The 27,790-nt window shown below is 49.3% G+C and overlaps 1 protein-coding gene across 1 annotated transcript in view; it reads left to right on the forward strand.

Moving 5' to 3' along the window:
• The first annotated feature begins 1,530 nt into the window (after positions 1-1,530).
• Positions 1,531-27,790, forward strand: part of LOC144799878 (uncharacterized) — a 334,394-nt gene continuing 308,134 nt past the window's right edge. The window contains exon 1 of the mRNA XM_078671483.1: positions 1,531-1,742. Coding sequence (XP_078527609.1) covers positions 1,531-1,742 — 212 coding nt within the window. The remainder of the gene's footprint in view (positions 1,743-27,790) is intronic.

The following is a 27,790-nucleotide window of genomic DNA, read 5'->3' on the forward strand; positions in this document are numbered from 1 at the left end:
TTGTCAAGCCTTTGGCTTGGCTCTTTCGATAAATTAATATGTAATAGGCAGTAGAGCATTGTACAGGATTGATGGCAAACATAGCCAGCAAGTGATAGGAGCGTTTGCAGCTTTCTGAGAGTATGCGTGAATTGAGATCTAGGGCCTGATGTAGGTGGCTCATTACCGGTCGGAAAACCCGAAATTCGGTAAATTTCAGGCTTACCGACCAGTATTGAGCCATGTGCTATGTAGGTGATAATTCGGTAAATACTGAATCGGTATTTACCGATTCGGTATTTACCGAATCATTATTTACCGATTCGGTATTTACCGAATCGGTAAATGGCATGTAGGAAGCACTTGTAAGAGTGCTTATGTGCTCTAAGGATTCATTATTTACCACCAACTATTAGTTGGTGGTAAATACCGAATACCTTTGAAAATGCAAATCTGTGCATTTTCAACAGTGCCATGTGGCAGACATACATGCCCTTAGGGCATGCATGTGTGCCACATGTGCACACAAGCACTATTCAGGGGTGCAACAGGGTGTCAATGTGACACCCTGCCACCCTTGAATGTTTCCCTAATTTACCGAATCGGTATTTACTGATTCGGTAATTCACATTCATTTCTATGGGCCTCCAGGCCCATAGGAATGAATGGGAATTACCGAATCGGTAAATACCGATTCGGTAAATACCGAATCGGACCGATTCGGTAATACTGACCGAAGTTTTATCTACATAGCATTTACCTATTCTAAAATACCGAATCGGTAAAATTCGGTATTTTAGAATCGGTAAATTTTCATTACCTACATCTAGCCCCTAGTCAGTCAGGGCCACTGGATTTGTGATTCTGCCAATGCGGCGATTTTCGTATTGCTACGAATTTGCCACATTATCCATCATCTGCTGCATAATCAGCAGATTTTAACAAAAAACAAGTTTCACGTCAAACTGATCAAAAGTTACAGAAAATATGGAAACTCTGGTTCCCGCACACCAGCAGGCTTATTTCAAGGGTCAACTGGTGATCTTTCAGTAGTTTATTGTTGTATTAAGGTGTTACATTTGTACTAATAAGGTCAACTCTGCTCTCAGACACTGTTACCAGGTATAACAATGACAAAATAATGAATTAATACTATTTCAAAGTGTGTCACATTATGCCGCATAATTTGCCTTTTCTTGCTGCATGTTAGTCAACCTTGCCACATAATTTGGTTCTCTTCTGCCGCATAATTCCAAAGGCCCTGGTTTCAGTCGCTCTTTGATGAGTTGTCTTCAGCACTGTCTTAAAAAGACTTGTTGTTCTGACCCAAGTGGAGACAGAATAGTGCAGTAGCGGCGCCCAAAGGTCTGCCAGTGCACAGAAGGACAGACACTGGTGATGTTGTCAAGTCAGCCTATGCATTAGGTTGATTGCATTGAAAGACCAGCTTGTTTTGTGACTTACATTGGGATGATTGTGTTTTTGCAGTATGGATCCCATCTACCTTGTGAATTACTCATTTTCCCTTTTGTCTTGCAGACACCTCTGATGATGGCAAACAGGAAATTGCAGGTGGGTGTGATCGGCGCAGGAGCAGCAGGACTGTGTGCTGCACGACACATTCTGGCACAGCCAGCTGTCTTTGCTGCCCCAGTGGTTTTCGAGTCATCAGACCGGATCGGTGGCACCTGGGTTTACAATGAGAAGACTGGCACCAGTGACGACGGCTTGCCCATCCACTCCAGTATGTACAGAGCCTTGAAGTAAGTGGCTCTCTACCCCTGACTGTCATAATAGAGAGTGGTGATTCTTTTAACACTGCACATGTGGTTTCAGCTCCAGGTGTTTATTCCCAAGGTGACTTATATTTCCAAGATCAAAGAAGTAATAGTGGACGATAAATGGAAGACAGAAGTGTGAGCTAACAAGTCTCCCACCAGGGACAGTCTGGGATCCTAAGCCAGCCCTGGCAGCCCATGTAGTGCAGAACCAGGGAGGGAGTCAGGTCCTTTCGAGTGCATTGGGTGAGTTCTCCTAACTGCACAAAATATTATAAGGGAAAAATGAATCAAAATTGTTCTTATGGCCGGACTGACTACCGGGCGTATTGGAATGCTGAAGAGCTGGGGGCTGATTTCACTGCAGTGGGGGCTGATTTCGTTGATGGAGACCTGCGTGTGCTTCAAAAATAATGAAAGCAAAACTAATTTTGTTCAGTACAACAGGTCCCAATCAACAAAATCAGCCCCCAGCTCAGAAGCATACCAAACTGCCCGGTAGCCAGTCCGGCCCTACTTATTACGGTGCAATCTTTTTAATCTAATAGCTAATCACTTTTAGGTCTGGATCCTGACAGCCATTCTAGCCAGGGGCGTACCTTCAAGGGGTGAGGGGGGCGATAGTTGTGACCCCCAAATAAATGCATTCTCAGCTTGGTAGTTGGGTCTGAGGGCCCGGAATCAGGTCTGCTATTACAAAATTGTTTTTTTCTTGCTGCCATCATTCCACTGTAAGGTTTTAACTTGTTATTTTTTTCGGTTGGTAACATATATATATATATAAAACCTACTGACCAGTAGGTATTTATAGTTAGGACCTAGATTCCATAGGAAAAGCATTTTTTTTACTTGGCTGAAACTTTGTCGTCGTTTGACCAATCTGCATGAAAGTTTGCCAAAAAAATGGCACACTGGGTACTATTGATTGGGAAAGTTTAGGGGTAATCTGTGCAGTGGGGACAGAGAATTTGGGGCACATAATAAGGTTGCGTTTGTAATGTTGATTCCCATAGGAACCTTTAGCCACCTCTACAGACCGAACCGCTAAAATGACTTACAGCTAATTTGGCAGGGAGGTAGATGTCGGTTCAAGTAAGTGCCTTTTGCTTATTTGGTGTAAATCCGTTCAGTGGTTTTTGAGAAATGTAAGTTTAAAATTACAATGATATCTCTTGTCGCTGATATTTGGCAGAGGTTTCGCGATGAATCACGAATGCACGCACCAACGGGAATGCTCTGATTGGCTGATCGCAACCTGAATAGAAAGTTGCGGCCGCCATTTTATCTATCAGGATTGGTTCCCAGGGCTGAAAATATGCCTGAAAGCCCACATAAGGGGTCAGGGTGGAGATACTCTGATCCCATGGTTAAAAAATTGAGGTGTTGGTGACACAAATGATGTCTCCAAAATTAATTTTTTTAAATCCTGCGCGATATTAAACACAACAAAGTGACCGCCAGCACAGCCCCCATGTACCATTGTGGGGACATAGCGACTATCAACGTCATCATGAAAATTGGGAAATCATTAATGCTTATTCTTATAGAGATATTGAGATTCTGAAAAAATGTTTTAATACAGTTATTTATATAGTGAGTTATCTACTGTGATGGTTAGAATAAATTATATAGTTATCATTTTTGAATGTGATGGTAGCTATTAAAATTCTGTTTTTGCTTACCGCTTTTGTGACGTATCCGCAGAGATCAAGTTTACCAAAGTCATCGCAATATCCGGAATCACCGCGAAAACAAACAATACGTTTTAGAGATGGTTGTTCTAGAAATACAGTAGAAAAACATGAGTATGAAGTGTACAGTAATAAACCACTAATGTGTAGAATACTGTAATGTCTGTGCATATATATGTTTTCACTATATGGGAAAGGCACGGAAGATGGTTTTTAAATATACTTAGTACAAGAGTGTGAGTTTAAACATGCTTTGAAAGAAGTATGTGTATAGTAATGTGTGTAGGGCAATGTTCAGAATGTTTTTTTATGTTATTTTTAGATGTGTTGGTGGCCTTTAAATGCCTGCTTTTGTTTTTCGTTTTTCGCGATGTGCCTGTGGGGATTGTGTCGTCATCACAAAGATGCCTAAAAACTAAGCGGAAAAAACCCCTTTAGAAAAACACTTCACAATATTTTGGGTACTAGACAAGAGCCATTCTGTTGGTTGTGTTTATATGGCTACTCCACATAGGACCGGTTAGAGAGTTTCAGGTTACTTAGAAACACCCTGTTGCCTTCATCTGTAAAGTGCACTCCATCATTTCTATACATTCCATGCATGTCAAAATGCAGGTTGTTGTTATAGATACATCCCATGCGATGATCTACGAGGAATACAGAAACAGTTTCATTAATATGTTTCCTGGCTTTGTCAATCCAAGGACAGAATTGATTTGACCACTTCCATTTCTGTCTTTGACATATATTAGAGTACTTCGAAACACTTGCAACGACAAGGTGCTCCAATTCCAATTGCACAGCAATAAGAGATCATCACCAACTCTTCTTATTCAAAAATCTTCGTATTTATTCCTTTTTTTCTCATTTGTTTCAACAGCAAACTTTCCTATTCACAGTAAGACTGGCAGTTGTCTCAATTCTTTCAAATGAGGCAATTATGCCCATCCGGGCATTTTACTGCGACACGTGGGACAGCAAAATCCAAATTAGGCAGCGAAAATTATAATGTCCCAATGCATTTCGGGCTTTAATGTGCCCTTCATCAGGGGTAGCTGTTACATTTTTTTTTGTGAAAAATACGTTTATTGCGGAAGGCATAGAAGACATCAACAATTAAATCTACTCATAGGCACTGACGGATACAATTAACCAAATTGAACATACAGGAAAACACACAGCCATGTAGCCTACATCCCGGAGGCCAGGCGGCGTACGTTGGTAAGTGCCACACGGTAAACACAAACATTTGCATAAAAGACATGCGTATCGCCATTATCCACTGTTTTTTCCTTTCCTTGTTATTCTCCCACCCATGTCTTCCGTTGATCCCAGCCCTCATCCGCTGTTACAGATAATTTTTCAATAAAAAAACACAAGCTATTAACGAGCAACATAATAACTCCCCCCCCCCACACTTGGCATCCTCAATAGGGTACATGTAGACAGTCCGGTTACCTATGCATGGCCCATTGGGGTATAGACAGCACAGTCAACAGCAAACCATTGGGAATCAAGGCAAATGACATAGTTATAGAAAATGGAACATTAGTGCGCACTCAATAGAGCACTACTCCGAAACACGGCCCTCCACCCCCCTCCTCTCCACATCCTCCTCGGAACCAGATGCCACAGGGGTAAACAGCTCGGCACTGGTAGCGTCCGAATCATCACTGGGCATCCCCTCAGCACACATCATTCTCCACGCTAATAAGTCGTCCTGAAGCTTCTCATCGCGGCGCGTGCGCTGCATGTGTGTTTCCTCAGCCAGGGACCATTCCCTAAAATCCCAAAGCCAGAGGGAGAACTCGGGGGCTCTCTGTCCCATCCAAGTAATAGCCATGCGCCTCCTTGCCAACACCAGGAGCAACTATAGCAATTTGTAGGACAAGTTCCTCTTTTTGGGCTTGGCACCAGGGCCAAGAGACAGTGAAGTGGAGCCAGGGCAATCCGGAGACCCGTCACTCGGCCAATGTGCTCCACCACCGCCCTCCAAAAGCTACCGACCTGCGGGCATTCCCAAGCTAAGTGGAAGAATCCAGCTTTCTCCGCCCCACATCTAGGGCAGTTGTCTCTTCGTTCTGCTGAAATACGGGCCAGGGAGACCGGGGTCATGTAGGTGCGATGTAGAAAATTAAAGTGGATCAATTTAAATCATGCATTGCACGACACTTTTTGGGTCAGGAGCCCAATACGTTTGAGCTGTCCCGGCTCCAGAACCATCCCCAAATCCGCCTCCCAGGCCGTCCATGACGGCGCGACCGGAGGGGCTGAATCCTGTCTCATGGCTGAGTACAATAAGGTGATCAGTCGCCTTCCCGTGCCGCAGGAGAGAAGAATGTTAAGGGTGTGGGTCAACGGGGGCGCCTCCGGGAACTGGGGCCAAGTCGCCCTCACCATCTCCTGCAGTCCCCTATAATGCAGGTACTGTCCCCTACCCAGGTTGAAAGCTGCCTCAGCGCGCTCAAAGGACACAAAGGAGTCGTCTGGATAAAGGTCAGCCAGAGTCTCACACCCACCGTCCCGCCACTCCCGAAAGGACATATTCTCCTCCATCAGCTTCACCGGGGCCAAAATCCACACTGTCAGTTCCCTATGAAAGGGGGCCCTCTGCAAGATCCGTTCGACAAACCGCTGCCAGATCCCCGCCGCATGGCGCACCACATAGGGCAGGGCCCTGTCCGCCCCCCATCCCTGCATCAGCGCCACCTGCAAGGCTGTCTCGCCTGCTCTGCCCGCCAGGAGCTTCAGCTCCCAGTTGTCCGTGCCCGCGAACCACCGTGCAGCTGGCAGAAGCTGTGCCGCATAATAGTAGAGGTCAAACCGTGGAGCCTCAAGGCCACCCTCCTCCCAGCTCCGGACCACGGTATGCAAGGCGACCCTACTTCAGCCGCCTGCCCAGAGTAAGGACGTGAGCAGCGAGTTGAGCGCTCGAAATATTCGCGGGGGGAGCGGGCACAGTGAATTTTGCAGGACATACAATATCCTAGGCAGCATTACCATTTTAGAAATCGCCAACCGCCCCATGAGAGAAAGGGGGAGCGTATTCCAGAAGGACACAGACTGGCGCAGAGAGCTGAGCACCCTCTCGGCATTTCAAACCAGCAGTTGCTCGTCAGACGAGGCCACCTGAATGCCCAAATATCGGAAGGCCTCCAACTCCCATCCCAGCCCCAAGCACGGGGAGCTCCCTCCCGGATCCGCGTCACAGCCCGCCAGGGTAAAAAATCAGGGATTTCCCAGGGTTGATGCGCAGCCCAGAGGCCGCTCCAAAACGGTCTAGCAACCGCAGTAGAACGGGGAGCGATTCGCTCGGGGAGGTCAGATAGAATAGGGCGTCATCCGCGTAGAGGGAAATCACATGCACGGCTCCCCCACTGTAATACCCCACTGTTCCATCTCCGCGCGAATGGAGACCGCCAAGGGCTCTATCGCCAAGGTGAATAGGAGCGGCGACAGGGGGCACCCCTGACGAGTGCCCCTCCCCAAAGACCACTCCTCAGAGCGGGCCGACCCAAGCCGAACCCTAGCCCGTGGTGCCCCGTAGAGGATCCGGATCCAAGTGCAAAACACTGGCCCCAGCCCTGCCATCTGAAGCACCGCCAACAAGTATCCCCAGCTGACCGTGCCAAAGGCTTTAGCCAGATCGACCGAGACCAAGACGTGGGGTTCCTCCCTTCCACGCACCTCGTGGAGGATATGATTTAAACGCCGGAAGTTCATTGCAGTATTACGACCAGGGATAAACCCACACTGGTCCTCATGGACTAAGTGTGCCATGTGGGGGGCCAGTCGAGTGGCCAAAAGTCTGGTGAGGATCTTAACGTCGGTATTGATCCGAGTGATAGGCCGGTACGCCGCGGGGTCGCAACTATCTCCTCCTGGTTTTAAAATCATGCAGACCTCTCCCTGATTCATGGTGGGCGGAAGGACGCTGCACTCCAGGGCCTCATTATAGACCTTCAGTAAGAGGGGGCCCAGGACATCCCCAAACGAGTGATAAAATTCAGGCGGGAAGCCATCTCCGCGCGGTGCCTTAGCTCGCGGAAGGGCGGCCAACGCCACTCATATCTCCCGGAGTGTTAACAACGCATCCAGCTCCTCCGCCGCCTCTCCTGAGAGGGCCTGGAGGGTCAATCCCTGGAGGTAAGGCCGATAGTAGGCCTCCGTAATCGTGGGGTCAGCAGTATACACCTCCCGTAAGTGGGAACGAAGGACCTCGAGGATATCAGACTCCGAATGTACCATGTCACCAGCGGGGCTCGCAAGGCAACTATCCGCTCTGGTTCAGATTCTCGCCTAAGTATCCAGGCCAGCAGTCAGCCGGACTTGTCCCCATCACGGTGGAGGCGCTGCCGATATTGACCCAAAGTATACTTGTCCAGACAGGTAAGAATGTCATGGACGGACACCTGAGCCTCCCCCTCTGTCGCCCGGTCCGAGGCATCTGGATCCGGGAGAGACTGACAGTGCCGGAGTCTACCCTCTGCGTCCTGCAACTCAGAAAGCAAGTGCTTCCGGACTCCATAAGTGAGGCCCATACAGGCACCACGCACCACCGCTTTCAGGGCCTCCCATTTGGTTGAGTAGGGCAAATCACCGACGGTCCAGTTCAGGTCGATATAATTGGCCAGGGTAGTCACCACATGGTCCTTTCCCACCTGGTCCTGCAGGAGGTCCATTGGCATTCGCCAAGTACGGGGGCACGTAGCCTGGTCAGCCCAGGTCACGTCGCACGTCACCGGGGAATGGTCTGACAGAAAACGGGCCTGGTGGGTAACCGCCAAGGAGAGGGACGCCGCAATATTGGCTGCAAGGACGCGATCCAGTCTGCTGTGGGTACCATGCTTCGGGGTATAACAGGTGTAGAGCCTCTGGGTAGGGTGGCCCGTGCGCCACACATCCACCGCCCCCAAATTGTGCATCACTTCCCGGAGCCTCACCGTCATGCGCGGCTTCGTGCCAGAGCGAGGAGGGCATCGATCCAGATCCAGATCCAATATGCAATTAAAATCCCCGTACCAGAGGAAGGGGGTATCAAGATCCGAGGCAATAAGGTCCTGGAGATTGGAAAAGAAGCCAGGGTCATCTACATTCGGTGCGTATGAATTTAGGAGCAGGAAATCCCTACCATCCAACTTAACCCGCAGCAGCAGATACCTGCCTTCTATGTCTGCCTCTAGATACTGAACGGCACAGGGAACCCCAGGCGCCACCCAGATGAGGACCCCCCTGGCATAGGTGGAGAAGGAGGAATAAAAGACCTGGCCCCTCCATTTTTTTGACAGTTTCTGAGCTCCCTCCTCGTTCAAGTGGGTCTCCTGGAGACACGCCACAGAGACCCCATGTCTTCGGAGGAATGAAAGGACCCTGTGTCTCTTGGTGCAAGTGCCCAACCCGCGCACGTTCCAGGTTAAGAATTTGAAACCCATTTCAGACAATGACGCCCCTCCGGGCTCTGTAATACATACACGAACCCGAACCATCGTACACTTGATGCCAACAACAACTCTCCCTCTCAACCCCTCCCAACCCCAAAGAACCCCCAATCCCACAACTCCCCCAAAACAATCCCCTCCACCCCCACCCACGAGCAAAAAGACAGCTAGAACAAAACATGCTATCCTGCCCTCCCCCTGCCGGTGCCAGGACGTGCACAACCACCCCATCCGTTCCACACAACACTCACACACACACAACCTAACCAATAACACCCACCCCCCCCCCCTTCCAGCTCCCGCAGGACCCAATCTGGCAGGACAGTTGCTAGGCTGACTATAAATATGAAACACATAGCCTCCCCGCCCCAGAGTCCTCCTTCAGCAGGATGCATGTCCTCCGCTCCATCTCGCCATCCACGGGCAAACAGTATAGGCCACAGGCATCCCCAACAACCCAAAAATACAGCCCACGGTCCTCCCAGGTCAAGAGCAACACAGCAGAGACCAAACAGTACCTCAAGATGGAGCCGACTCCGTCAATGGCTCGGATAGTCCAGTCTCCGGGATCACCGGGGCCATAGTGTCCGTACCCGGTACTGTATCCTGTTGGGTGTCCGGAACCAAAACTCTCCCAGGGACAGACCTGCTCGGGGACCCCGGACCCGTCTCCTCCCCGGAAGGTCTCAGAAGCAGAGCGCCATCCTCGCCCACCATGATCCTAGAATTCCCGGGATCCTCCGAACCAGATCGGCGTCTTCGTCGTCCACGACGTCGTCTCTGAGGACGGGTCCCCCACGTCTCACGGGGTCCCCCACATTCTCCCGGTGGCAGGTCATCACCCCGTATCTCCAGCCACTCCCATACCTCTGCTGGGGATTCAAAGAAATGTGTATGACCCTGCGAGATCACCTTGAGCTTAGCCGGGTATAATAGCATGTACTGGAGCTTCATCTCTCAGAGCTTTTGTTTTACCCCCAGGTAGGACTTCCGCTGCTCCTGCACTTGCTGGGTGTAATCAGGATAGATGGAGACGCGGCTGTTTTCGATAGTGAGATTCGCCGTCTCCCTCGCCGCCCTCAATATGCAGTCCCGGTCCTTATGGTTCAGGATCTTAGCAATGAGTGCCCTCGGGGGCTCCCCCGGGCGCGGAGGCGGAACTAGGGCCCGTTGCGCCCATTCGATAACGAAGACGCTCGACAGGCCCTGCGGACACAGGTGGGTTTGAATCCAGGTCTCCAGGAAATGCTCGGCATTACCCGCCTCTAACCGTTCTGGCACACTCAGGACCCTAATATTACTGCAACGCGCTCTTCGCTCCGCGTCCTCAGCTCTCCGCTCCAAGGCATGCGTCGAGGCCGCGAGGTGCGTTATCGTCTTCTTGAGGGAGGCCACCTCGCCTTGCAAGTGGGTAATGTTGCCCTCGGCATCCGAGACCTTATCCGCCACCTTCCGGAGATCCGTTTGCAAAAGATTAACATCAATTGACACAGTCTCAATCTGCCGCTCCAGCACAGTGTGGGAGCCCTGTATAGCTTTCAATAGTTCGGCCCGGGAAGGCTCCGCTGGCCCATCCGCACCCTCCTCCTGACCGGTCTGGCGCGTAATTCGTTGCTGGGTAGTGTACTGCGTAATGGTGTTGGGCTGGGTGGACTTCGACATTCTATCCTTGCGCATTGCCGGTTGCCAAAACAGTCCCAATGTTCCCTCCAGGGGAGTTCCAAGGATCTCTCACGCCCAACGTCCCTCAGCTGCGGGGGTCCCCAGGCAGCTCCTCAGGTCGTATGTCCGGTACACTCAACCATACCTCCAGGTCGTCGTAAGGGGCGTCAAAAGCAGGGGGACGCCAGGAAAGGGCCAAAAGCACCCCCGCCGCAGCCCAGGCAAGGTCACACGGCTGCAGTCAGGGTCGGAGGGCCCCTTGTCACCTCCCAGGGCAGCAGTGACTGTGGGGGCAGTCCGAGACGACAATCCGATCCCCTCGGAGGCGCTCGACAATGGAGTGGGGCTCACCGGATGGTAGGTGGTAAACACGGGCAGCACCCCCCCTCTTCGCCAGGTAGGCGGTGGGGCCCGGGGCAAGCAGTTCAGCACAGGGAGCAGGGACGTCGCGGCGGGCCCGCAGTCCAATGTTCAGCCACTCACCCGAGCTCTCGCTATCCCAGCCTCCCAGGATCGCGGGGCTCTCGCCAACAACACAGCGCCCTTGGGGGCAGTCCGGGACAACAATCCAATCCCCCAGGAGTCGCCCGATAGAGGAGTGGGCCTCACAGGATAATAGTCGGCAAGGTCAATCAGCACCCTCCCACTTGCCAGGCAGGCGGTGGGGCCCAGGGCATGTAGGCCAGCACAGGGAGCAGAAGCTGCAGCGTCCGCAGGGCTTATCCGGTGCGACAAACCGGCCCCCCAGGGGGCGCCCAGGTAGGGAGGGAGGTCCGCAAGAAAAAGATGCCCAAGCGGCAATGTCCTCCCGCATACACTTCTCCCTCCTCTCCAACGGCGGGACGCAGGGCAGGTAGGCCGGCACCGGGAGCAGGATCCTCCTGTTGGTCGGGCGGCCCGATCTATGGCCACCCACCCCGATGGCAACAGTCACGGCTCTCCAGGGCTCAGAGCCACTCGGCAACAGGAGCGCCGCGGGGTAGGGGCACCGCAATACGCTAGCTCAGGCCAGCGGGCCACGCAAGCTTCAGGCTCCTTCACTGTGGTCAATGTCCTCTCCGCCTCGACAGCAAGATGGCGGCCCAGCAGGGGAGGGGCTCAAATCCGGACTCCGATGCCCCACAGTGCCACTCTCGCCCCGACTGCCTCAAAGTGCATGCCAGCCCCCAGGTCCACCAGGGCAAGGAGGTCTGTCCCCAGGAGCGCCCACCCGGTCGGGAGTCTCCCGCACTAACCACAAGGCGGCATCCGGGGGGAAGGGCGGCCGCCGCTTCGCACCCTCGGGCCTCCGGGTCGGATTCAAGCAAGGTACGATGCCCGCAGAGCCCTCCGGCCACACACGGGCCTCACTGAGGCGGAGCCCCAGATGGCAGCGGGCTCTGCCGTCCAGCAGGCGACACCACGGTCTCCAGGGGGCACAGGGAAGCAGGTCCGCCCCCGCAACACCGCTCCGGACCAGGCCGCAATCCCCGGTCTCACTTAGGTGGAGGGCCAGCTCCCACAGCGTCAGCTCTTCTTGCCGGGAACTCCACGGATCGCCACTCTCAGCCGCCGGCCCGGGGGTCACTATCGTGAGAGGAGCCCTCGGCTCCCGGTACAGGCAAGAAAATGCCCAAACAGGATACTTATGCAGGATGTCTGGATCCGCAGGATGGGAGCTGGCGGAGCTCACGTCCTGTCGCCCATGCTGCTTGGCCACGCCCCCGTAGCTGTTAAATTAAATCAAAACCTCTATTAGTCTTGCATGTCAAAAAATTGTGATGTTTTACATGAATATATGCATTCATTCAGTGGTATTTACATAAAATAGTTCAAATGCACATGATTAAACCTTTTCAAAACCTTTCTTTTAATACATAAATCAACACCCCCTTTCCGACGACTCCAATTGTTTGAATATAAATTGTAAAGCACCCATGTCAAGTGTTCCCTGAACGCGGCAACCTCCCCCACTCCATCCTTGATCTTAAACCTGCCATACAAAACCGCGTAAACAAGCGAATCCTCAACTACCTAATGTGCTCGCTTCCCGCTGTGTCTCTGCATGAATCAATGGAGTTTACTCTTCCACCCTGTCACTCCCAAAAAAGATCTTGTGCCCCCAATCACTTCCACTATCCACTAGACTCTATACCCTCCCCCAGGCTAATTACAAACCGCATACCTGCTCTCACTCCATCGTGGATTCTGACAATATCCACTGTTCCTTTCTCCATGACTGAATCCACAAACAAATACTCGAACACCTGACTCCTCCCCTTCCTTGCTATTTAAGCTCTTCCCCCTGCCTGGCTCCCTCAACTCACCCCATCGTGATTGCCTCGCTTGCACCCAGCATAAGAAAGATGAACTTGGATTATCAATCACAGTAACATTTTCACGAATTAGACTGTTTTTCAATTCATGACAAGGAGACACAACAGCGATTTTGGAACAGTCCTCTTGACAGTGTGAGGGAAAAGCGACATCAGTTCTGCAAAGGTTTCTTTCATTAGGATTTCCATCCCTTCCCCAGTCAATGTGCCTAGGTCATGCCACCACAGTGCAAAATCATGAGGTGAGGAGCTTGGGAATCCACAGTGGATTTAACCTAATCCAGTAACTGATGAAACTATAACCCTCTCTGACAAAACCAAATAATCTGCACCTTTGAGAAACCAAAGTCGCTGCAAAAAGTAGAGTTATTGACAGTCTATTTAGCACGATAGATGTAGCTGTGGCCAACAATCCATACTGTGACAGGGGAATTTCTATAGTTTTGTATGAGTGAAATATCCAACTAACTATAACGTCCCTGAAACCTATGGTTTTTTCAGTGAATTTCAATGTTTTTTTAATTGCTAATTTCTAACTATGCCAACAAAGGTAGGACATGTGAAGAAATACAAACAAAAGTGCAGGAAGAAGCAAGAGATGTGCAGAAAGAACCAACGGAGGAGCAGAAAGTCCTCCTGTGCCCCCAACTTTTTACTGACGGGTACTGGTGATAACTGACTCTGACTAGCCAGGACCAGAGCCAGTGCTATGCTAAAAGACACTTAGTATACAGTGAAAACACCTGCATATACTGGGGAACACTATGCATTGGGGGTACCCCTGTGATTAGCATGACCTTCTCTGTATTTGCCATGAGTTAGTGCCTGGGTCATTGCATGAGTACATGGGTACTGAGTGGATGATTAGAGTACTGCAAGGAGAGTGCATGGTGAATTTATAAGTGCCTGGGTTTTGGCGGAGTAATTGCATAAGCACATAGTGCTGCTGGGTGATTGGAGGAGTGCATGGGTTGTGACAAGGAGATAGCTGGACTGCATCAGTAGTGCTCAGGGGATTGTAGCAATGCATGTGTTAGTGCCTGGGTCATTGCATGAGTACATGGGTAGTGACTGGATGATTAGAGTGCTGCAAGGACAGTGCATAGTGAAGTTATAACTGCCTGGGTTTTGGCCGAGTGATTGGATAAGTAAATGATGCTGAATGAGTGAATTGAGAAGTGCATGGGTAGTGACAGGGGGATTTCTGGACAGCATGGGTACAACCTCGGTAATTGGAGGAGTGAATCAGTTCTGTGTAGGTGGTTAGAGGTCTGCATGGGTAGTGCACAGGCGATTGTACCAGTGCACATGTTAGTGCCTGGGTCATTCCATGAGTACATGGGTACTGACTGGAAGATTAGAGTACTGCAAGGAGAGTGCTTGGTGAATTTATCAGTGCTTGGGTTTTGGTAGAGTAATTGGATAAGCATATGGTGCTGGCTGGGTGATTGAAAGAGTGCATGGATACTGACAGGGAGATAGCTGGACTGCATGGGTAGTGCCCAGACGATTGTAGCAGTGCATGTGTTAGTGCCTGGGTCATTGCATGAGTACATGGGTACTGATTGCATGATTGGAATACTGCAAGGACAGTGCATGGTGAATTTATAAGTGCCTGGGTTTTGGCGGAGTGATTGGATAAGTACATACTGCTCGCTGGGTGATTGGAGGACTGCATGGGTAGTGACAAGGAGATAGCTGGACTGCATCAGTAGTGCACAGGGGGTTGTAGAAGTGCATGTGTTAGTGCCTGGGCCATTGCATGAGTGCATGGTTAGTGACGGGGTGATTAGAGTGCTGCAAGGAGAGTTCATGGTGAATTTATAAGTGCTTGGGTTTTGGCGAACGGATTGCATGTCACATCAGTCCCGCCCCCTCCCTTCACCACTGTGCAAGTGTGCCCCCTAGTTGGTTCTTAGTTGGGGGATTAATTCCTCTTGAATCCTGAGGGTCCCTGGGGGCCAACTAGCCCACCAGCTACCTCCAGTAAGTGCCACAGAGCTGCATTGCAGAGAGGTGTAAAAAGGGGCGGGGCCTCTCAACACCTCTCTGCAACACAGCTCCCTGGTGCATACTGGAAGTACCTATTGGGCTAGTTCACCCCCAGGGACCCTCAGGATTGAAGGGGACTTTATCCCCCAATTTACAATGTGCCGGGGGTAAGTTTGCACACTTGCTATGTCAGGCCTGCCCCCTCCCTTCACCACTGTGCAAACGCGCCCCCTGGCGTGTTTTAAGTTGGGGGGTTAATTCTCCTTGAGTCCTGATGGTTCCTGGGGCCAACTAGCCCACCAGGTACCTCCAGTAAGCGCCACAGAGCTGCGTTGCAGAGAGGTGTAAAAAGGGGCATGGCCTCTGAACACCTCTCTGCAACACAGCTCCCTGGCACCTACTGGAGGTACCTGGTGGGCTAGTTGGCCCCCAGGGACCCTCAGGATTCAAGGGAACTTAATCCCCCAACTTAAATCGTGCCACAGGGCATGTTTGCACACTTGTCACATCAGGCAACGCCCCCTCCCTGCACAACTGTGCAAATGTGCCCCCCTGAAACATTGTAAATTGAGGGATTACATCCCCTTGAGTCCTGGGGGTCCCTGGGGGCCAACTAGCCCACCAACTATCTCCAGTAAGTGCCACAGAGTTGCGTTGCAGAGAGGTGTAAAAAGGGGCATGGCCTCTCAACACCTCTCTGCAACGCAGCTCGCTGGCGCATACTAGAAATACCTGGTGGGCTAGTTTACCCCCAGGGACCCTAAGGATTGAAGGGGACTTATTCCCCCAATTTACAATGTGCCAGGGGGTGCGTTTGCACACTTGCTATGTCAGGCCCGCACCCTCCCTTCACCACTGTGCAAACACGCCCCCTGGTGCGTTTTAAGTTGATGGATTAATTCCCCTTGAGTCCTGATGGTCCCTGGTGGCCAACTAGCCCACCAGGTACCTCCAGTAATCGCCAGAGAGCTGTGTTGTAGAGAGGAGTAAAAAGGTGCGTGGCCTCTGAACACCGGTCTGCACGCAGCTCCCTGACGCATACTGGAGGTACCTAGTGGGCTAGTTGGGCCCCAGGGACCGTCAGGATTCAAGGGGACTTAATCCCCCAACTTAAAACGCACCACAGGGCGCGTTTGCACACTTGTCACATCAGGCCACGCCCCCTCTCTGCACTACTATGCAAACTCACCCTCTGGTGCATTGTAAATTGGTGGATTAAGTCCTCTTGAGCCCTGAGGGTTCCTGGGGGCAAACTAGCCCACCAGCTACCTCCAGTAAGCGCCACAGAGCTGTGTTGCAGAGAGGTGTAAAAAGGAGCATGGCCTCTCAACACCTCTCTGCAAGGCAGCTCCCTGGCGCATACTGGAAGAACCTGGTGGGCTAGTTCACCCCCACGGAACTTCAGGAATGAAGGGGACTTAATCCCCCATTTACAACGTGCCACAGGGCACGTTTGCACACTTGTCACATCAGGCCATGCCCCCTCCCTGCACCACTGTGCAAACGCACCCCCTGGTGCGTTGTAAATTTAGAGGATTAAGTCCCCTTGAGTCCTAAGGGTCCCAGGGGGCCAACTATCCCACCAGCTACCTCCAGTAAGTGCCACAGAGCTGCGTTGCAGAGTGGTGTAAAAAGGGGGTGTGACCTTGGACCACCTCTTTGCAATGCAGCTCCCTGGCACTTACTGGAGGTACCTGGTGGGCTAGTTGGACCCCAGGGACCCTCAGGATTTAAGGGGACTTAATCCCCAACTTAAATCGTGCCACAGGGCGAGTTTGCACACTTGTCACATCAGACCACGCCCCCTCCCTGCACCACTGTGCAAATGCGCCCCCTGGAACGTTGTAAATTGGTGTATTACATCCCCTTGAGTCCTGAGGATCTCTGGGGTCCAACTAGCCCACCAGCTATCTCCAGTAAGTGCCAGGAGCTGCGTTGCAGAGAGGTGTAAAAAGGGGCACGGCCTCTCAACACCGCTTCGTGAATCCATTCACAAAGCGGTTTTGGAAGGAGATGTTTGCCCTCCGCCGTGTGCTCCAGCAATAGCTGAGACATCCCGTGATCTGGACATTCTTGCCAAGTGCCTTGAAGATACTCTCAAGGCCCAGAGCTTCAACAGCATCCAGTGTGTCTAGTCGGCTGACAGACACAAGAAAAGGTATTTCTCTCCAAGGAATTCATAGAAGGCTGTCCACCTTTATTCAAGTCCTAATGAAGTCCCGCCCCTGATGCACGTAGTCAGTGCATCACTACTAGGGTCGAAACATTGATGCACCATGTTTGAGATCAAACTGTACAAAGTCTGTTAGGAACAAAAGAAATTATTTTGCCTAGATGACTATTGTGTTCACAGTTGACAACCTCGAGTAATTGAACTATCATGTATTTATGTATGTATGTTTTTATCCTGCACTAGTTCTTGACAAACCACGCTGTTTTGTACTGTATATGTTCACTTGTTGTTGGGACAGCTTAACTAATGTCTGAAAATAAGTCAAAATATTGAGAGAATGTATTACTAAAGAATTACTTTCTCCTCCACCTGAGTCAGTGTTTTTGTCTAAGGCTGCGGTAGGAGTACCCCGACAGGGACATATCATTCTAGTCACAGAGTTGAATACCGTATTGTTAGGTATTCCCATTGGACAGAACCATTATTGCTTGTTTAACTACCCGCCCAGGTTCTGAGGGTTACAGGGTTACCCCATTATACTTAATGCACTTGTCACATCAGGCCATGCCCCCTCCCTGAACCACTGTGCAAACGCACCCCCTGGTGCATTGGAAATTGGGGGATTAAGTCCTCTTGAGTCCTGAGGGTCCCTGGGGGCTAACTAGCCCACCAGCTACCTCCAGTAAGTGCCACAGAGCTGCGTTACAGAGAGGTGTAAAAAGGGGTGGGCCTCTCAAACCTCTCAGCACTGCAGCTCTCTGGCGCATACTGGAGGTACCTGGTGGGCTCAGCATTGAAGGGGACTTAATCCCTCAATTTACAATGTGCCCGGGGGTGTGTTTCCACACTTGCTATGTCAGGCCCCGCCACCTTCCTGCACCACTGTGCAAACGGGCCAAAATTAAAAAAATAATAATCTTTTTTTGGCCCTGGGGTTCCTTTTGAGACCCCCTGAGCAGGCTTAGGGGGTCAGGGTGTTTCTACCCTGCCCCGTTCTCTTGCTTTATATCTTTGTTTCTCTGTTTTCTGGTGACTCGCTTCTACCGAGCCACAAGATGGCTGCCAAACTTTCCTGGTTTGGAGTGTTGGCAGCCAATCACAGTGAAGCTTATGCTCGGGACATAGGCTCCGCCCAGATGTCGAACCTTTTATTTTTTTCTAATTTTTCAGCAACTATTGAACAGATATACACCATTTAAAAAAAAGATTGCTTTCTGATCCAAGCACTACCTTTTTGCCAAATTTGGGGTAATTCCGTTCAGTAGTTTCAGCTGTAGCCTTGCACAAAGTTTCCTATGGCAAAATGATTTTTTAACTCGTATTTTTTTTAATTCCTCAAAAACTCCTGAACAGATTAACACAATTTAAAAAAAAAGGTTGCTTTCTGAACCAATCTCTACCTTTCTGTCAAATTTGGGATAATTCCGTTCAGCTGGTCGGGCTGCAGCTAGTCGCAAAATTTCCTATGGAAATTAAAAGGGGGGAAAACGGGAGTTGGGACCCCCCTTTTTTTCTCAGTCCCGCTTGATGAATCACCCCCAAACTTTTAGGATAGGAGCTGACCTGAATAGACTTTTTATTTGGAGAATTTTGCGAAGATTCATCAAACGACGCCGAAGTTATTAGCAAATCAAAAAACTATTTTCCTATGAAAACTAGGTTGTAACTATAACTACCTACTGGCGACTGCCAGTAGGTAATATATATATTCATACATATATATATATATAATATTCAATGAAAAAACCATAGGTTATAGACCATATATAGTTAGGAATTAGCATTTAAAAACCTTATTTTACTCACACAAAACCATTGAAATTCCATATATAGTTAGTTGCACTAACTATATATCGCGCACCCGCAATCCACTGCTGATGATGTCACATATTACATCATTCATGACATGGTCAGTGACATCACTGATGACATCACTGATGACATCTCAAATGACATCACTGATGACATCACTGATGACATCATCCAGTGACTGTGTGTTTCTGTAAAGTTTAAATATGTTTGATATATTGAAGAATGAGTGGATGTATAAGTGTCTGGATGAAGGATTTAGTAGGTGCGTGACTGACTGTATGAGTGAGTGAATAAATGTGTCGTACTAAATGCATGGGTTAGTGACTAAACTGTCTGAATGTGTGCATCAGTATGTCTGTTGTGATGTAAACTGCTGCATGTGTTGTTCATTAGCTATACGAGAGACTATATGTGTTATTGATTGGTTGCCCAAATATTTGTATGGGAGAATGAGTTTGTGTGGGGGTGGCTGGGAGGTGTGTGACTCTGTGCATAGATGTGTGAGCAGTTGATTCACTAGGTGTATGAGTTCAAGAGTGCATGTGGAAACAGCTACATGGGCAGTTGACTGTGTGCATGAGTGTATTGATGAGTGAATGGATATCTCAATGCTACATGTCATAGTAAGTACATATGTAAAACACAATACATGTGAGAGTTGGCATATATAAATAACTGTGCATGAGAGCCACTGAATGTGTGAGTGGCTGTATGGATCATTGTGAACTTGTATCAGGGATTGTATAAGAGAGTAAATATGTGTTAGTATATGTTTGAATAAGTAAGGTGTGTATAACTGTATAGTTGAGGAAATGGAGGTGAGATTGTTTCTTTGCATGACTGACTAGGTGTGTGAGTAACTCCATGGATGAGTGACAGTGTGTGAGTGTCTGTATACACTGAGTGTATCTAAGGTTATATTAGAGTCTGAAGAGGTTTATCGTATTAGCACAAGAACGATGTCAAATGAGATGTCATCAGTGATGTCATCAGTGATGTCATTTGAGATGTCATCAGTGTTGTCATCAGTGATGTCACTGACCATGTCATGAATGATGTAATATGTGACATCATCAGCAGTGGATTGCGGGTGCGCGATATATAGTTAGTGCAACTAACTATATATGGAATTTCAATGGTTTTGTGTGAGTAAAATAAGGTTTTTAAATGCTAATTCCTAACTATATATGGTCTATAACCTATGTTTTTTTCAGTGAATTTTCAAGGTTTTTTAAATGCTAATTCCTAACTATATATGGTCTCTAACCTATGGTTTTTTCAGTGAATTTCAATGGTTTTTTAAAAGCAAATATCATAAGCTGTTGAATGTCAAGTACGTGGTAAGTAAAAACATTTTCGTGTTTATGCACACTGATCTGCTTTGAATGCTGCCCCCCCCCTCATTTCTATTAGGAGTACTCTCTCTTTGCAGATAGTGAAGGGTAGTTAACGCAGGCCTTTGCCCCCGTTGTAATCCGTCGTGCCAGCTTCTCTCTCCATTTGATTGATTGTTATCCAAGCATTTACTGTTTTAGAATTGGTTCTCTTTGGTTCATTCTCTATTTACAAACAAGCACAGAGTCGCAATACTCTGTTTAGTCTTTGCAGATAGTGAAAAATCGTGTAAAAAAACAAAAGGAATCGAGCAAAATCAGTAGGCCACTAATGGGATCTCTTTTTGACCTCGCTAAAATAGAAACATTAGGAACAACCCCTCATGAGAAATACGAAACTAGTGAGATGAACTGAACTCCACACCATGATGGCTGCAAGACAGCTCGGCTCCGCCACCCACCCCGCCCAAAATAACGACAAACCCTATGCAAATATTATAAATATATACAACACACCAGCAAAGTAACAGGGTAAAACGTTTTATTAAATAACTATTTACATAACTATTTTATACTTTATGTTGCCCGATCCGGCTAGCTCAATCGATCGAGCATGAAACTCATGCACTCTGATAGTTCAAAGTTTTGAGGAGTGCTTGTTAGACTGTCTGATGCTTATTTGCACCTGCTACAGCTTCACTATTCTCAATGTAAGTGGGGGCTGTTTGAGGACGTGACTGCATTTGAAAACAATGTGATGCGGTGCCTCCCTGAACCGCTTGACGGAGGCCCCCGAGGGACGGTGTGATGGCGCGGACTCGGAGGGGGCCTATTCACTACCGCACCCTCTGACACTCCTCTTCCTATGTGTCCGATTGTCCAGGCCGGTCCAAGGCTATCACCTAGCCCTGCAGATGTAGTTTATGGCCCCAGCTGTAAAGAATCACCCCTCTTCAAAGGAGTTACAGTAGATCAAGGCCCCCACCCGATGAGATCCGTCACACCACACGCGTTCCTACTATCTGAAAACCATCCTGTATTGTGGTTGGGGAGGGGACCGAGCCTGAAGCGGAAGATTCCAGGGATGCCTCTTTGTACATCAAAGTTTTTACAATTATGTGTCACATTAAAAATATATAGCACTCCAACAAAGTAGTAGGATTATAAAACTTTAATAACTTATAAATATATACAACGCAACAAAAACAGTAAATACATTTAAACATTATGTTGAAAAAAGAAGCAACAATGGTCAGTAGCTGTGTTTTGTGTGAATAGTCCCAAGGCAGCACAACGTGCTGAGTTCTGGACGGCACCCAGGTGATTTTACCTGGGTGCCGCACTGGTTTTGGGTATCCTACAATGCAGCTCCGAAAAACGGCGTGGGGCGTCCCGGGGGGTGGCCTCGTCAGTAGCGGTCTGTTGTGCGAATAGTCCCAAGGCAGCAGAACGCACTGAGATGTGGATGGCACCCAGGTGATGTCCATTAAGTTGCCGCACTGGTTTTGGTATCCTACAATGCTGCTCCGAATAACGGCGTGGGGCGCCCGGGGGGGGGGGGTGAGGCGGCGTGAACGGGCCTCCCCAGGTGGAGGCTCGTCTGCTGTAGTGGGGCGCCCCTTTACCGTTTCAGTTGCCATTCCGCCCGCTTTTGGTACACTGTGCAAAATCCGCCATTCAGCTGAGTTGCGCCCACTCTTGCGGTGCAGCGATAGGCGGCTTCCACAGGACTCTCAAAATGGCGGCAGGCTCTTTCCTTTTTGGGCCTGGTCCACTGAAATGGCCCTGGGACACCTTGGAACTCGGACGCTTGTCTGCTAGGTCTTGGGCCCCATTCTCGAAAGCGTCCCCTCAGCCTTGAAGATTCTACAAAAGTCTTGGGGGCCCCCGACTCCCGCAGGCTTCTGGTGGGGAGCGGCTGCCATGATTGCTCGTGGAATGGCCACGACGGAGCTACGAGATGGTGGTGCTCTCATGCTGACGCCAGCTTCAGTCTGAAACATCCAGAAACACTGTAGACTACCAATTCGATCAGTTCCGGTAGCGCCCCAACGTGACCCGGTAGAGAAGAACTTGCCCTCCCCTCTTTGACTGATGGTTCTTGTTGCCTCTCCCTTCTGTTGTCATTTAACAGAACTATTTAGCCTGCTGAAAGGGGTTGTGTTCCGACCGCTGGTTGGAGGAGACATTTTGACTATATTCTGGACCTGCGTTGTCGCGTAATGCGTAATATGACGCGCCGCGTTAGCGCATCCGGAAGTGTGCCGGTGCGCGAAGCGCAGCTTCCCGGAAGCGATCCGGGGCGCGGCGCGCAGCGCGTAACGTAAGCATAACAGGTCATGTGACTTGTTAATAAAACTTTTCATTGGTTAATTTTACTTTTCTTATTCTAATGATGAAAGGCTTGGTCATATGACCTAAAAATTACGCTTTTTATTGCTTTCGAACATTATTTTTTCTTAAACATATATGTTATAATGTTCCAGGCTAATGTACTTTCCCGGAAAATTTACAACTGTCCTGCAAGTAAAATATATTCCTTTTTCGAGAAAAAGGGCGTTTCTTCGTCCCATGACGGAGCTGTTGAGCAAAAGAGGCTCGGCCTGCTGTCTTAGTCGCCGATACGCCTGAATATCATATTCTTATCGATCACTTTATGTTGCAGGAGTAGAAAACACAACAGCCCTTGACCATTTATCTTTACTGCGTTCCTGCGTATTATACCTTTTACCCTTCATGTAATTGGACTGCTTTATTTCACTTGCCTTTTACTAATTCGAAAACAGTGACTATTATTAAAAACTTTACCAATGTAAATACTACTATCATGTTTTCTTTTAAAAACCTTTATTGTGAAAATGTCAGTATACAAATACGGGCCTATAACCACGTGGGCCAGCCACGGAGCAAACTGTAATCGTATATGATGAGGAGACATTTACACTGTAGAGGAACGTAACGGGCGGGCCATTAGGTTGCAAGAACTAAGGTGTCTAACAGTTGCGGAATCGGTGGACGTACATTTTATAATTAAAATACGACATGGCCAGTTACAATAAAATTATCTAGATATACATTTGCGGGCAAGTACCATGGGTGACGTTAATTTGAAGTTTCAATAGTACAGTAATCAATAACACATCAGAACCTAATATCAATAGGGATGTCGAAATATTCAATCAATTCTCGTCCCCCCGCCATGTGCTTCAAAACTGCATACGTATCTCGTGATATCAAGGTTGTGCAACCAGTACACAACAAGGAGTTATGAGTCCCATTTATTCCTGCGCCATTTTGGGCGAGGACGGGCAGGTCCAGGATATAGTCAAAATGTCTCCACCAACCATCGACTATGATGATGTTCATATGCTGTATTTATTAGAGTAACACTCATCTGTCCACATGAAATTAATTTGCCAAAATCTAAACATGTCATTTTAATCTTTCCAAAGTTCTTCTGAATATTTGGGACCGTTTCCCTTGCCTCTGATGCTGTCAGTGCCACTTCTTTGGTGAATGTACTGGCAGGTCGGGGGTTGTCCTCCAAATCTCTCTTTTCTGCAGCACTATAATTAATCGGTGCCACCTCTCCATATGACGATGCATGGTATAATTACCATAACTATATTTTTTTTCGGTCCCTCTGGAGAGTACATCGTGGCAGATGAGGCGGGTAACGTACCGGGCATTTACCTTTTCTGCATGTAGAGGAAAGGAAAAAAAATTCGAGCGTCCGAGTTCTAAGGTGTCCCAGGGCCATTTTAGTGGACCAGGCCCAAATCCAAAGAACAGGCCGCCATTTTGAAAGTCCTGTTGCAGCCGCCTGTCGCTGTAGCAGCAAGAGCGGGCGAAACTCAGCTAGACGGCGCTCCACTGCAGATGAAGTGCCTCAACCTGGAGAGGCGGGAGAGCCTCGTTTGCGCCGCCTCCCCCCCCCCTTCGGGCACCCCACGCCGACTTTCGGCGCAGCATTGTAGGATGGCCACACCAGTGCGGCAACTTGCTAGACACCACCTCGGTGCCATCCGGATCTCGGCGCCCCACTGCAGATGAAGTGCCTCCACATGGAGAAGCGGGAGAGGCTCGTTTGCGCTGCCTCCCCCCCCCTTCAGGCACCCCACGCCGACTTTCGGCGCAGCATTGTAGGATGGCCACACCAGTGCGGCAACTTGCTGGACACCACCTCGGTGCCAACCGAATCTCAGCGCCTTGTGGTGTCTTCCATTCCGAAAATATTGTTGGCAGCATTTTGAAAGGAAAGATAAACAGCCGTTTGTGGCCCTCACTACACCGTTCTCCTAGTGAGTCTCACATTGTTACATTTAGGAAGAATGTTGAAGAGTAGTATGTTGAAAATCTGAAGCCATTGTTCTACAAACTCTCAACCAGCCTTGGATGGAAAAATCCTGAAGAATGTACAAACTGAAAACCAGTTTTTGTCTGTATAGCATCAGCAGCAACGCTTGAGTCAGCTTTGTGTGAAGCCGCCATTTTGATTCAATCAATAGCGTCCCCCTGCACACATTCAGGGACCTGGTCGTGTCTTCAGGTCAAACGGATTGTGGGACAAGATGCACAAAGGAAAAGGAGAAAAGTTCCGCCGGACCCCGGGAGGCGGCCGCCTATGTCATGGGCGATCTTAGGCCACACCAGGGCAATAGTGAAACTGCAGCAGGTGCAAATAAGCTTCAGACAGTGTTACAAGCGCTGCTCAGAACTCTCAACTATGACACCACCTCGGTGCCATCCGGATCTTGGCGCCTTGTGCTGCCTTCGGCCTATTCGCACATCGGTCCGCTACTGACGCCACCTCACAGGCCAACGGGGCACCCCACGCCGACTTTCGGCGCAGCATTGTAGGATGGCCACACCAGTGCGGCAACTTGCTGGACACCACCTCGGTGCCATCCGGATCTTGGCGCGTTGTGCTGCCTTCGGCCTATTCGCACATCGGTCCGCTACTGACGCCGCCTCACGTGCCAACGAATTTTCTACGCTTTTTATAGCCCTATGCCGCATAACAGGTCATGTGACTTGTTTATAAAACTTTTCACTGGTTCATTTTACTTTTGGTTTCCTAATGATGGAAGGCTTCATCACATGACCTAAAAATAACACTTTTCATTGGATTAAAACATTTTTTTTTCCCAAACGATGAAAGCCCCACCTTGTTTCTGGATGTTTCAGACTGAAGCTGGCGTCAGCATGAGAGCACCACCATCTCGTAGCTCCGTCGTGGCCATTCCACGAGCAATCATGGCAGCCGCTCCCCACCAGAAGCCTGCGGGAGTCGGGGGCCCCCAAGACTTTTGTAGAATCTTCAGGGCTGAGGGGACGCTTTCGAGAATGGAGCCCAAGCCCTAGCAGACAAGCGTCCGAGTTCCAAGGTGTCCCACGGCCATTTCAGTGGACCAGGCCCAAAAAGGAAAGAGCCTGCCGCCATTTTGAGAGTCCTGTGGCAGCCGCCTATCGCTGCACCGCAAGAGTGGGCGCAACTCAGCTGAATGGCGGATTTTGGCACAGTGTACCAAAAGCGGGCGGAATGGCAACTGAAACGGTAAAGGGGCGCCCCACTACAGCCTCACCCCCCCCCGGGGCGCCCCACGCCGTTATTCGGAGCAGCATTGTAGGATACCAAAACCAGTGCGGCAACTTACTGGACATCACCTGGGTGCCATCCACATCTCAGCGCGTTCTGCTGCCTTGGGACTATTCGCACAACAGACCGCTACTGACGAGGCCACCCCCCGGGACGCCCCACGCCGTTTTTCGGAGCTGCATTGTAGGATACCCAAAACCAGTGCGGCACCCAGGTAACATCACCCGGGTGCCGTCCAGAACTCAGCACGTTGTGCTGCCTTGGGGCTATTCGCACAAAACACAGCTACTGACCATTGTTGCTTCTTTTTCAAAAAAATGTTTAAATGTATTTACTGTTTTTGTTGCGTTGTATATATTTATAAGTTATTAAAGTTTTATAATCCTACTACTTTGTTGGAGTGCTATATATTTTTAATGTGACACATAATTGTAAAAACTTTGATGTACAAAGAGGCATCCCTGGAATCTTCCGCTTCAGGCTCGGTCCCCTCCCCAATCACAATACAGGATGGTTTTCAGATAGTAGGAACGCGTGTGGTGTGACGCATCTCATCGGGTGGGGGCCTTGATCTACTGTAACTCCTTTGAAGAGAGGTGATTCTTTACAGCTGGGGCCATAAACTACATCTGCAGGGCTAGGTGATAGCCTGGGACCGGCTTGGACAATCGGACACAGAGGAAGAGGAGTGTCAGAGGGTGCGGTAGTGAATAGAGCGAAAGGGAGGTGTCGGGCGGGCACAGGGTGTGATTCTCAAGGAAGAGCAGCGCAGATGGGGGGAGGTTTATTGCCCATGCATAAGACAGAGAGCGGGGGTGACCAGTGCCTGGGGGAGATGCTTGCGAGGGTGGGGAGCCATGCTAAGGATCCACAGCGTGCAGAGAGTGGGTCTGGTCAAGGCATCTAAAATGGCTGCCGTGCACGACAAAAGTGTGGCATTTGAAAAAAGGCAAGATGGCGCAGACAATGTTTTTCAACACTTCCTGATTTCCTTCGAATCGAACGTTAACAGACGTTATCTCTCCCACACTACCGGTCCCCCTGGGCTTAAACGCCGAGATAGTAGGGACTGCATTTCACTCGGCAGAAAAAAAAAAAACAAAAAAAGTCTATAAACATACAATAAGTTAAAAGTCAATCATTCTTGTTCTCTCCCACACTACCGGTCCCCCTGGGCTTAAACGCCGAGATGGTAGGGACTGCATCCCGTGGAGATAGGCCGAGACGTCACTCGGCAGAAAAAAAAAATAATCAAAAAAAGTCTATAAACATACAATAAGTTAAAAGTCAATCATTCTTGTTTCCTTGTAGTACGCTCCCCAGACCGCTTCCCGGTTCGTGAACCGGGCGCACCCCACGAAAAAAACGAGAGACAAGATGGCGGCCGCTACGGACTGTTTGGAATGTTTACAGACACCGGAGAGCCAATCAGCTTCGCTTCGCAAAGCTCCGTAACGCGAAAAGTACGCGAAACGGAGCGCTACCCGGGACGCTGTCACAGATATATATCTTTTTTTGAACGTTAATTTCTCAAAATCCACTGGAGCACATATATTGAGACCTAGCAAGGGCACATCGGGCTACCAGTCCCTACAATTTTGCCAAGTTTCGTGCAAATCCATTCAGCCGTTCGGGCTAAAAGTGAGGCCAACCGCCCTATGGAAATTAACATGGGAAAAACGCGTTTTGGGACCCCCCTTTTTTCTCGGCCCCCCCTTGACGAATCCCCCCCAAATTTTCAGGGGCTGCTCAGAAACAAAATGTTCCATTTTCCTGAAAATTCCAGTTAATTCCGTCCACAAACGCCAAAGTTATTAGACATAGAATTTTCAAAAATCCCATAGAGAAAAAATCCTAACTATATATACCTACTGGCGACCGCCAGTAGGTAATATATAATATATATATATATATATATATATATTGAAATCCACAATCCTGAAGCGCCGAACACCAACAGCAACGGACGCAGCCAGGTACAGACCACAAACCAAGGAATTACAAAAAAATAGTGTGC

This window comes from Lissotriton helveticus, chromosome 12 (genome assembly GCF_964261635.1).
Source record: "Lissotriton helveticus chromosome 12, aLisHel1.1, whole genome shotgun sequence".
Lineage (NCBI taxonomy): Eukaryota > Metazoa > Chordata > Amphibia > Caudata > Salamandridae > Lissotriton > Lissotriton helveticus.